Genomic DNA, 12,378 nt, shown 5'->3' on the forward strand with positions numbered 1-12,378 from the left:
GCATTGCAGCATGAATGCAACACAAAAAAACAACCCTATGTAATTTAGAAAAACAACCAATATTTATTTTCTTTTACACTAAATTCTCTGTAAAGAAAATAAATGTTGGGAGAATTTTAAAATTATGAGAAAATTATTGATTTATTTTTAATTTTAATCACATCATGAAATTCAAAAATTTCAGGGTGTGACACCCAACCCCCAAAGTCAATACGGAGTACGTGTTTCTGTGACTCCTTTCTCGTACCTATGTGTTTTTTTCTAAATACTTGAATCATTGGATATCCATGATAGATCGACATGGACAACACGTGCAATACATTCTTGTGCAATTGGCCCTGTCCATGCTGCCTTCTGGATCACTATCACCAAAGCGCTCCCATCGCTTTCATCCAACTACCATTGGAATTTGGAATTATTAAATTGAATCCAGAAATGATCCTGCCGTGCAAGCAAGCCAATAACGTTCCCCATGCGATAAGCATATGACTGTGCAAATCTCTCAGCACAAATTGTCGCCTATCCTGGTTAACAATCATGTATTTCTTTTCTGTTTTTCTTTTTCTATTCACCACACACGTTGTGGTCACGTTGCAAATCATGACCCAAAGTTTTGTTTTTATGTGGCACTACCAAACGAAATAGACAATAAAGGTGTAGTTTTCAGGATAACTGCAATAGTTCCGTCGTACATATCTGTTCCTCATGTCCATAATGAGAATTATAATTGATACTTGGTGTTATGATAATTTTGTAAGAAAATGCGCCATCTAATAATAAGGCCTTCACTTCATGTGGCTAAATGATAAGGGCTTAGCCATCCTCTCTAATGTAACTTTTTAAGGTACTATGGGTGCAGATATTATCCATGACCATGAATGCTGGAGTGCTGTGCAATCCCAAACTGTATGAAATTGTTGCACCCAAGCAAAGCTCTGCTTTCTTGTGATACTTCAGATGTGGACCTTTTTTGACAGGTTTTCGGAGTTGGGCATGTCATTCCTTCCCTTCATCCCTTGTTGATTAAATGTCCACTGTGATAGAGATTTTGCACACTGTGGCCTCCACAAGAGTTACTTAGTTGGGACGCACGTTGAAACTGAAAGGGCTTCCAAGACATGTGAAGCTCAGCCTTCAGTTGCTTCCCACGCTTCACCAACTGAACAAGGTTTATAAATATCATGATCCAATCTAGTACCTGTCATAGAATAAGAACACTACTAGAGTACTAGTTAGGCAACAAACTGAAGGAAACGCCATGGGTGTCCTGATACTGGTTCATATCCTTATCAGCTTCTCTGCTTGTGCTGAAGCTCTAAGGAGAGCAGACTTCCCTCCAGGTTTTGTCTTTGGCACGGCTTCTTCAGCTTACCAGGTTCACAGCTGCTATCTCTTTGATTTCAATTTTCAACTGATGTTCTCTTAGTTTGATGTCTGACTGACCAATATGTTACCAGTATGAAGGCGCTGTCAACGAGGGTCAACGTGGACCTACAATATGGGATACTCTCACAAGACGACCTGGTATGATAATGAGTATTTGTTGCAAAAGGTGCCATAATGAGATGCTAAATCTGTCCAGAATTGTGACTCCAGAGCATATCTTTTGCAGGACGGGTGATAGATTTCAGCAATGCAGATGTTGCTGTTGATCACTACCATCGTTACAAGGTAAATTGTCAATGATTGAGATATTTCTTTGCTTTCTTCTATTTGATTTTGTTTGATTTAATTCATTCAATTGTTCAATGAAAGCTTGAATTTTCTGGGAGTTTTTTCAATCATGAGTAAATCCCTTCATACAGGAACTCTTGGCATTTGTGTGAAAAGTTGGCTACCTTTCAATGGGCCATCTTCTGGCAATTTTAAATTTGTAAAAATTGAAATCATTTATGCAATTTCTTGTATCTTGTTCCTTTCATGTCTGTAAGATAAGAATCATTACATTTGTTATTTGACATAATTATTCTGGCTTCAGCTTGTTCTAGTAATTGCTTCCTTAGGTTAGCTACCAAACACAAAAAACAAACTTCCAGTCCACTTCTCTGGCATGCTGCTGCGAAAAATAGTATAGTGAGAAGAGGTTTCCTGAGTACGAGGTTCCATTTGCATCAGCAGAAAGGTTTACAGAGATCAAGATTTTACTATTTTCCTCAAATTAGTTTAACTTCTATGACTAGGTTGTTAACTGAGTAAGGACATCAGTTACACTGAAAAACTCCAGAAATGACAAATCAACACTGACTGGCAGGAAGATGTGGACTTGATGAAGGACATTGGCATGGATGCGTACCGGTTCTCTATCTCATGGTCCCGTATCTTTCCAAGTATGTAATGAGTAATTTCTTTGTAAAATATTTTATTTATTTTTCCACTAAGAACTAAATAGTTGATGATTTTTCTTGCTAGATGGAACTGGTGAACCTAACGAAGAAGGATTGAATTACTATAACAGCCTCATAGATGCTCTGTTAGACAAAGGTATTTCTTCTAAATTTCAGTACCTCAAATGCAAATTGTTGCCAACTTTTTAGTTTGTGATTGTCATTTTTTTCCTCTACATTTTTGGGCCAGGTATACAACCATATGTAACACTCTTTCACTGGGACCTTCCGCAAGCACTAGAAGACAGATATGGTGGATGGTTAAACTCCCAAATCGTGTATGCAATACTATTATATCATCTTCTTTTTAAGGAAACCATTGCTTACACCATCTATATAGAATCAATCTAAATTCAGGAAAATGTCTTTGCTGATGTTTGACAGCTAAATTATGCAGGGATGATTTTGTTCACTATGCCTCTACATGCTTCAAGGAATTTGGAGATAGAGTGAAACACTGGATCACTTTTAATGAGCCCCATAATTTTGCGATTGAAGGATATGATCTTGGCATTCAAGCACCAGGGAGATGTTCCATTCTGTCACATATGTTCTGTAGGGAGGGCAAATCATCAACTGAACCATATATTGTTGCTCACAATATACTCTTAGCACATGCTAGTGCTTTTCATACTTACAAGCAGCATTTCAAGGTAATTTACTATAACCACATAGCCAAGAAATGTATCTAGTAGTGAAAAAACATGAATTGTTTATGTATTTCTTGCAGAATGAACAAGGAGGTCTCATTGGAATCGCACTTGATTCAAAGTGGTATGAACCATTGTCAGATGTTGATGAGGACACAGAGGCAGCAGCACGAGCAATGGACTTTGAGCTTGGATGGTGATACATCTATCGCCATCTTGATATAACCACATCAGTTCAATTCCTATAACTGCAGTACATAGCTGTTGTTCATAATATTAATTATGAACTTTTGCAAGTGTCACTACAGGTTCCTGGATCCCTTAATGTTTGGCCACTATCCTCCTTCTATGCAGAATCTTGCAGGCGATAGGCTGCCTCAGTTTTCAACTCAGGCTTCAAAATTAGTATCGGGTTCGCTAGATTTTGTGGGCATAAACCACTATACCACATTGTATGTTAGGAACGACAGAATGCGGATCAGGAAACTTGTAATGAATGATGCTTCAACCGACGCTGCCGTCATACCAACCGGTTAGTCTTGTTTAACAAAGTGATTCAACACTTTTTTGCCTATTTCCATTATTACTGAATTCTCCTTTGCGTTCACTATGACAGCGTACAGGCATGGAAAGAAAATCGGAGAAACGGTACAATTTCCTCTGCAGTTTATTCAGAATTGTTCTACATCTAGTTTTCTTCTTCTGTAGTTGTCATCAAATGTTTGATCGACAGCTGTGTTTATCAACTTCCAGGCAGCGTCAAGATGGCTGCACATAGTCCCCTGGGGCATGTTCAAGCTGATGAAGCACATCAAAGAAAAGTATGGAAATCCGCCTGTGATCGTTACTGAAAATGGTAGGTGGCTGATGAAAAGATTCTACTAGCAGCCGATAAGAGTTTCTGCCTCAACATATCCCCTAACACAACAGGTGTTTATATGGCAGGCATGGATGAAGCAAACCTCCCATTCTCGAGACTGGAGAGTGTTCTGCAGGATGATAAACGGATACAGTACCACAACGACTACATGTCAAACCTCCTAGATGCTATAAGGTGAAATGAAGTTACACTTCCACGCACATACGGATAGCTGTGACAGGCAACACTGTCCTCTCTATGCCCACACTGACACTCAAGTACTCAACAACTGTTGGATCTGGATCGCTGCAGGAAGGAAGGCTGCAACGTCCACGGTTACTTCGTGTGGTCACTGCTCGATAACTGGGAGTGGAACTCTGGGTACACGGTGCGGTTTGGTCTCTACTACATCGACTACAACAACAACCTGACGAGGATACCCAAGGCTTCTGTCAAGTGGTTCAGCCAGGTCTTGGCCCAGCCCCAGAAGACGGCTATAATGTAGAGAGACAGTTTGTGGCAAGCCAGCCTGCCTAACGGCGAGACTCTTCGATGGCCATTGGTTCGGTGTACATTACGCAGGCACCATTTGTACACGCATACATCATACATGCCATAGTAGTAGATAGATTGTGATTATTCTCAATGTATATAACTACCATTTGTGCGACCTTCAACGATGGGTGTTGAATGAGTCGCGATTCTTGTTCCACATTGATATTGCAGAAATCAATGAGATTGTGAATTTCTTCCCAGCCGCTTGTTCATGCAGCTAGCATGCTGGTGCTACCATTTCTCTCTTATAGTCTGTCCCAATGCTGAAATGACGGCCAAATGCTAGTCCCAGAACCTTGCAGCCCAACTTTGGTTTTCAGGGCTGGGAGGCAGATGTTTGGGCTTTGCAGCATTCCCAGGACAGATAATGGTCTGGGTCCCCTCCCCTGAAATTCCCTGCGCCAACAAACATGTAAGGTAACATCCGTCTTTGTGCTCGCGAGTAAAACGCCGAGGCGGCTCGAGGCGACGTAAAATCCGCCGCAATTTCATCACTCCGAGACTTGCAGGACGACGCCTTTTCCCCGGCCAGCATCGATAGCAGCAGCATGGCGCTGCGTCTCCGCTCTGCTTTCTTTTTTTTTGAAGAACTCCGCTCTGCTTTCCCAGTGCCAGGTCGTCTGCTCACACCGCACGCCGTCCACTCGTGCCAAAGCCAAATGGGGAGGCGGACGGACGGACGTGGGCGTCGCCAACTCGCCATGCCCTGCCCTGCCCGGGCCGTGCTGGTCTCCGACGTGTGAAAGGGACGCGGCGGCGGGCGGACGGGCCAATCGCCCGGCAGGAGAGGTAACCGCCGCCAAGCGCGCAGGAACGAAGAAGGCATGGAAAATGTGGAGGCCGAGGGGGGGAGCCGGGGAAAAGGGCAGCCGGAGCCGGACGACGACGGAAGCTGACGCTCTCCGTCCCTGTCCCCATGAAAAAAGAGGTGGAAAAACCCCAAAGGGGGACGCCCAAGCTCCGGAGCTCCAAAGCTATTTTTTGTGCGAAAAGGGGCCAGCGACTTGGAACGGCTGGAACAAAGCGGCTGGGAGTTTCAGACGGTGCCGGCCGCGGCTGCCCGAGTTTTTGTTTTTGTTTTTCCTTCACACGGATGCAGGTTCTGAGTGAGTGACTGAAGCTTCGGCGGAAATTTGTGTCTGAAAGTCGGTGGTAGTCTGGTACTCCCAGATGCTGCTGCAGCGCTGCCGTTTGATCCCGCGACCACACGACGGCCACGCGAAAGTCGGGCAGGAAACTTCTTATAGCTAAGATATTAAGATAATCCGTCGTCGAGGGATCGGCTGGCGCAGCACGGTAGCAGTGACCTTCCCCTCTCCCATCTCACCTGCTCGATCTGATCCAGCTTGTGGGGATTCGCGAACTTGCAAGTTGCAAGCTGCAACGGAGGTGTTTCCTCCCTATCCGCGACGGTTACTGCGAGTGATCCGATCATCAGAAAAAGGCAGGACAAGCGACGCTCGGATCGGGAGTTCCTCCGACGGACGGCCCAGATGCGCGCACGGCAAAGGAAGTAGAGAACCGTCGCCGCGGGCGGGAGGGAGGGCCACCGACCGGTCACCGTCCGTGGCCACGCGCGCCCGGACGCGCAGCGCGAGTGCGTGGATCCACCCACGCACGGCGCAGCGACGCGACCCGCCCGCGACGGGCACACGCAGCGCAGACACGGGAGCCGAAGCGCGCAGGAAGGAGCGCGCGCCAGCCACCCAGCCAGCCCGCGCCAGCACCCAGCCAGCCTGTCCTGTCCCGGTCGGTCGGCGTCCCTCTCGTCAGCCAAGCCCACCCGCGCCAAGGAACCCAACCCAACCAACCAACCGGGGCGAACCGAATCAACCGCAGCGCACCCGGCGCACACGTGACCGCCCATCCAGCTGCCTCCCCGCGTGGCCTCGGCACCTTCCCTGAAGCCCAGCCAAGCTTCCGTTCCCCCGCCTATTTATTCCTCCCCCTTCCCCCACCCCACTCCATCGCCATCCTCCTCTCCCTCCGATCAGAAGCAGCACAGCCAGCACCGGCCGACCAGCGCAGCGGCCGCACCGAGCGACCGGTCCACCATCCACAGCTTCAATCACACGACCATGGCGTCGCAGCAGCGGAGGCAGATGCAGCAGCAGCAGGAGCAGCAGGCGGCGGCGGCGGCGGCGGCGGCGCCGGTGGGGTTCGAGGACTACCTGCCGGTGATGGCGGAGCGGCTGGGCGAGGAGGGCCTGATGCGGGAGCTGGCGAGCGGGTTCCGGCTGCTCATGGACCCGGCGCGCGGGCTCATCACCTTCGACAGCCTCCGCCGCAGCGCGCCGCTGCTGGGCCTGGGCGCCATGTCCGACAACGACCTCCGCGGGATGCTCGCCGAGGGCGACTTCGACGGCGACGGCGCGCTCAGCGAGATGGAGTTCTGCGCGCTCATGCTCCGCCTCAGCCCCGAGCTCATGGACGGGCCCCGCAGGTGGCTCGACGACGCCGTCTCGCAGGCCTCGCACTTCCTCTTCTTCGCCAGCTAGGCGCGCTGCCTGCCCGGGACGTGCGCATAGGAATTCCTGAGCTCTTCTTCTTCGTTCTCGTTGTTCATAGCTGGATTAGGAAGGGACTGGCGGCTGATTGGTCGATCGATGGATTCCATATCATGTGTACTCGCCTGTTCCTCCCCTACTGGAGTCTGAATTGATCAAACATGCTTCTTCCTCTTTTGACCATCACACATGCTGCATTGTGCATTCGCTGATCGATTGCTTCCTCTCTGCATCTCTTCTCTTGGAGCTATACTACTCGCAGAAGAGGAAATTCTTCCAGCCTTTTGGCAACACAACTGTGCCAAAAGAAAAAAATAAAGGGAAACAAAAATCATTTACGAATTATAATCGATCAGTATTCAGATGCGAATGCGACCCCCAAAGTCTTTTGAGCATCAACAGCATCAAAATGGAGACGAAACTCAGCTCTGAAGGCGCGTTAGTCAAGCGTTAGCAGCCTGCGCCGCCGAGGTCAGTCAGTCAGGGTCAGCGGCGAGAGCAGAGCAGATGCGGAGCCCCCAATTCAACCAAGAGTTGCTTCGTCGCAGTGAGTGAGTTTACTCGGTCTGAACGTCCTGGCTACGGAAGGAAAAAGCCGCCGCCCCCTTTGGTTTGAGGACAGAAACTCCCCCGCGTCGGAGGCGCTTTTCGCCTGCCTTTTTCTCCCTTCCTTCCTTTGTCCAGTTTTCTTGTTCTTTGGCTGGCGAGCGTGTAAGCTGGAGCGGGGAGCTTCCGGAAAGGTGGCCGGAAGCTTCAAAAGCGGCGAAGGGGCGCGTACGGGCACGGGGCGGAGAAAGGCAGCCGAAAGCGACGCCTCCTCGAGGCAGAGGCGTTCCTCCGTCTCCATCTCCAGTCCAGGCTGCTCAACTTGGGATGATGCTTCGCCTCCGACGCCTCTCCGATCAGCACGGGCGTCAGCGTCAGGCTCTGAACATTTCACACATCACACCGCGATCCACACGCCGGCGACTCCATCCGGACCCTGGGAGGGCGGCGCCGACGGTGTCGGCGCCGCGCCGTTGGTCCGCTGCCGTGCCCGCCCGGTCGGTCGCTTACCCTATCCAACTTGGCTGCTGCCGGGCTGGCTAGTGAGCGTCGCGCCCAATTTCCCGTTTGACTCGCTAGCCACAGTGCCATTTCCTCTCCTCCGATCCTCGCCGTACGTTTCCTCTGGTCCGGCTGTTGCGGCGCCACGTCGCGGGCCAGCGCCGACGGAGACCAGCCGGGGCGGCGGCGGGGTCGTCGAGTCAGGCAGGGCCGCAGGGAGGAAGGCGCCATGACAGTTGACAGAGACGCGTGCATGAACCGGCAGCCATCGGCCTCGCCATTGCTCGCCCTCGTTCGATGCACGGGCGGTGGGCGCAGCGCATTCGCCTGGCCCCGTAACAAATGATTGGGGGATTTTTATCAGAAAATCTTCGGGGGTCGAGTCCTCCTCGGATCCGTCAAGTCCAAAGCATGATATGTATGCTGGTGCACCGAACTGCCCCGATGCACGCAAGGAAAAATGAGATTCTTGGTTCCGTTTCTGAAGAAACTTCTTTTTTTTTTTGCAAGATTCTTGGGTAGATGCCTCTGCCATGGTAGCCGATGTGCCGGGCGTGAACTGTAGCCAGGTCACGGCCGGCTTGCTGCAACCTTGGCCGCTCGCCTCTCGTAGCTCCTCTTCTTTTATGGTTGCCATTTGCAGCACGTTGATGTGCCCCTGGCACGCCTCCGGCGCCCAGGCCACCACCACCAAACGACGGGCTCCCCCCATTAACTAATCCGATGATTGGCGCACTGTTTAGTTTTTTTTTAAATGATTGGCGCACTGCTGAGCTGCAGGCACGAAGAAGAAGCCACGCCGCTAACTCTCTCTGCCTGCCGTCTCTCATAGTCATCGGCAGCAACGGCAGCCACCAGAAGCGCAGCCAGCTTGCAAAAAAAAAAAAAAAACAAAGCGCGCGGGTGTCGCGTGGTGCACCGGGGATCCTCGACACGCTGCTCCCCTGCCGGCCGCTGCGGCGGCACGGCACCCCGCCGGCTTCGGTGGCCGGGGCGCAGGGGGCGATTCCCCGTGTGGCCGGCCGTGCGCGCGCTCAAGAGGTCAAGAGGGGTGTCGCGCTGACAGCCTGACACACGGCCTGAGATCCGAGTAGTAAACCCGGCCGGTCAATCCGTTGCCGGTGCGCACGCCGCCGGTCTTGCTCGATCCCCCGGTCTCGAGCTCTATCCACGCGTGCACACGTGCAGGCCCGATCGCTCGGCTGCTCGATCGTCGATCCCTGAAAATTTTAACAGTTTACGCTGCAAATTGGCCGCGAGTCAGATCGGAACCGGTGATGATACGACTGACTGCGACAGTTGCTGACGATCGGGATGGGCTGAGCTGTCCACTCCACGCACCCACCGTGCGGGTGGCCGGGGGCACAGCTGTGCAGGCGGGCAGCGCGCATTATTCTGGGCGCGCCCGGCTTCTCGGATTCTTCTTCCGCCCCTGGACGTGCCGCCCATTGCCGTGTCCGTGTGTGCCGGCGCCGCGGCCTCGCTGCCGTTGCTCAGGGGTTGTTTGATTGCCGAGGCTAAATTTTAGTTCATGTCACATAAAATTTTTTTAATATTTAAAAATATTAAATAAAAATGAATTATAAAACTAACTATAGAACTCTGGGGTTAACATGCGAGACGAACCTAATAAAATATATTAATTTATAATTAGTGAATGATTACTGTAGTGTCACTGTAGCAAATTATTGATTAATTATGCTTATTAGATTCGTCTCACGAATTAGCACTCAGCTATCAAAAAAAATTATAAACATATTTTATTTGATACTCTAAAATAAAAAAAATTGATGTGACAGAGACTAAAGAAAAGTTTCTGAAACCAAACAAGGCCTTAATCGAGCGGCCCGGGCTGGGCCGGATCGCGAGCTGCCGAGCCTCCCCATGCTCTTGGTGGTGCTGGTCTCCGAGGCCGAAGCTGTTGCTATCCGGAGATGCATAGAGCAGCTCGGACCAATTGAGAATTGCTGCTGCTGCACGGTTGCATTACAGTCTTGGCCTTGTTTGGTTATGGAGTGAAAAAGTTTTTCTCTTTGACCACTAATTAGATGTATTAAATGAAGTCTAATTATAAAATAGCCTCCATAATTATGGTACTGTAGTATGTGTTGTAGTTAATAAGGTATTTGACCGCATGCTTAAAAGATAATTAGAGATGATTACTGTAGCATCACTGTGGCCAATCATGGTGGAACTTGTCTTATAAGATTCGTCTCGAAAAATTACACCTATACATGAAAAAGTTTCGCAAATAAATTTCGTTTAGTACTCTATGCATATATTTAATTTTTTAAAAAGAATTATATGGTGGAAACCAAACATGGCCCTTGCGGTCAAAATGTCCCCTGACCAGTAGCAGCTGCCGCCGCTGCGCAGCTTGGTCGGCGTGCCGTGCCTGCTGGCCGATGGCATCGCTGGGCAGTTGCAGCTGAGCTGACACTGCACTGCAGCAGGGTGCTTTCGCTGCAGTGCGTGCTGCTGCGTGCCAGGGAAACGAATCTGAACTAGGGTTTACAAAACCGGGAACCGGTCTGGTTTGACCATGTTACCGGTCAAACCGGTCCGGTCCGGTTCCGGGTGGGGCCGGTACCAAAACCGGCTCAAATTCAAAATTTAAATTTGAATTAAAAAAATGAAAAATTCCTAAAAATACTTCAAGGTGCGACAAATCTAATGGTGTCAAATTTTCTCAAAAATTCGTTCGTTTAACATATTTTTCGGGCATTTAAAGTTAAACCAAAAAAGAAAAGGAAAAAAATGAGACGGCTCATTAAGGCCCACTTGGTAAACCGGTCAAATCAGCAGGTAAACCGGTCAAACCGGCCGGTATACCATTCCAAACCGATTACACATGCGATTTTAAATTTGGATTTGAATTCAAACCGGTCAAATCGGCCGATAAACCGGTCAAACCAGCCGGTATACCGGTACGAACCGGTTGAACTGAGTTTTTTGAATTCAAATTTGAATTCGACCGGTACCGACCGGTTTCCGGCCAAACTGGATCGGTATACCGGTACCGGACCCCGGCGATTTGGCCGGTCCGGTCGGTAAATGAAACCCTGATCTGAACCCGGTGGAACCCGGTGGGTGGATCTGCGCGCAACGTTTCTTATCCTCAAGGCGAGGCGATCGATCGCCTGGGGATCTGATCTCCGCTGCTACACGCTTGCTCATACAACAAGCTACCGATCATGGAGCCGTTTCGTTTATGCAAAGCTACTGGGTGAAGATTAGGCCGGCATGACCTGGGCACGAAAAGCTTCAGGAGACTTGCCCAGATGAAATAAGATTTTTTTAGATAAGAGAATATATTAAACATATTTCAGCCTTTGTATCGACTGACATATATAACTGTTTGAAAACACAACCACACCGCACAACGCGTCCGAAAGAAACGAAACCGAGAAGTAAAAAAAAGAGAGACTAAAACGTGCTTAAACACAAGCAATCCGATTACTAAATGGACATCCATTCGACGCGAAAACTTTCATGGCAAGGCAATCAAGTGCGTGACACCACTCTAACACCAGTGGCCTTTCCTCTTCTTTTTGCAGCAGCGCCCAAAACCGGATCCAATATGTTCCTCTGAACAGCATCTGCAGAGACGAAGAAACTCGCGCACAGTTAAAAGTAATGTCGTTTCGAGTTAGCCAAATCGCCCATAAGATGGCACAAGCTCCCACCAAGGCCTGATGCTTGCGTAATTTCCTCAGCCTATTTAACCAGTGAGTAAACATATGGTTCACATTTAACGGCATAGGCAAATTAAAAACAACACTTATCAGTCTCCACAAAAAATTAGCATTTTGGCAATAAAAAAAAGGTGTTGTGTTGTTTCATTAAGATTGCAACAACATTTTAAACTCCCTTTCCATCGCCGTCTAGCTAAATTGTTCTTAGTGAGAGTAACCCCTTTAAACAAATACCACATACAAATCTTAATCTTAAGTGGCAATTTTAGTTTCCAGATAATGTAATTATGTGGTATTATATTAGGGGCAGTTATTGCCCTATACATGGATCGCACTGAAAATAGCTCATTCTGTTGCAGAGACCACACAAAACTGTCACTTTGATTGTGTAGTTGAATATCCATTACTCTAGCCACTAGCTGGTGCCACGAGAGTAAGTTATTAGCCACCAGAGACCTTAGAAAAGAGACATTTAGCGGAATTGAGCTTAGAACAGAACTGGCTAAAGCTGACTTTTTCCTAACTATGTTATACAGAGCCGGGTATTGATTAAGGTTCATTGGCTAGCCAAGTGTCTTCTCAGAATCTGATCAGAGATCCATTACCCAGCTTAAACTTGCCCCCATCTCAGGAACTCAGGTTTGACGCGCATGAGACTTGACCAGAAATGAGAATCTCCAG

General features: G+C 48.8%; 2 protein-coding genes across 8 annotated transcripts; both read left to right on the top strand.

Moving 5' to 3' along the window:
- Positions 1-278: 278 nt before the first annotated feature.
- On the top strand, positions 279-4,648 carry LOC120704254 (beta-glucosidase 25). 7 transcript variants are annotated; one of them, XM_039988576.1, is made up of 14 exons: positions 279-1,168; positions 1,294-1,375; positions 1,458-1,524; positions 1,613-1,671; positions 2,252-2,310; positions 2,410-2,481; positions 2,575-2,662; positions 2,782-3,037; positions 3,115-3,230; positions 3,343-3,566; positions 3,651-3,682; positions 3,788-3,890; positions 3,980-4,088; positions 4,206-4,648. In XM_039988576.1, exons 5-14 carry the CDS (start codon positions 2,286-2,288, stop codon positions 4,396-4,398), a joined length of 1,218 nt encoding a protein of 405 aa, XP_039844510.1. In that variant the 5' UTR covers positions 279-1,168; positions 1,294-1,375; positions 1,458-1,524; positions 1,613-1,671; positions 2,252-2,285; the 3' UTR covers positions 4,399-4,648. The 7 variants fall into 7 exon arrangements, with proteins under 7 accessions (XP_039844510.1, XP_039844509.1, XP_039844508.1 ...); XM_039988573.1 differs by having other exon boundaries at positions 281-1,168; positions 2,181-2,327; XM_039988575.1 differs by having other exon boundaries at positions 1,458-1,671; positions 2,181-2,310.
- Positions 4,649-6,400: 1,752 nt separating this feature from the next.
- Positions 6,401-7,143, top strand: LOC120704255 (calcium-binding protein PBP1-like). Its single transcript, XM_039988577.1, has one exon. The coding sequence runs from the start codon at positions 6,527-6,529 to the stop codon at positions 6,944-6,946; it is 420 nt and encodes a 139-aa protein (XP_039844511.1). The 5' UTR covers positions 6,401-6,526; the 3' UTR covers positions 6,947-7,143.
- The last annotated feature ends 5,235 nt before the right edge of the window (positions 7,144-12,378 follow it).

The sequence above is a fragment of the Panicum virgatum genome, chromosome 4K, assembly GCF_016808335.1.
Source record: "Panicum virgatum strain AP13 chromosome 4K, P.virgatum_v5, whole genome shotgun sequence".
In the NCBI taxonomy this organism is placed as follows: Eukaryota; Viridiplantae; Streptophyta; class Magnoliopsida; order Poales; family Poaceae; genus Panicum; species Panicum virgatum.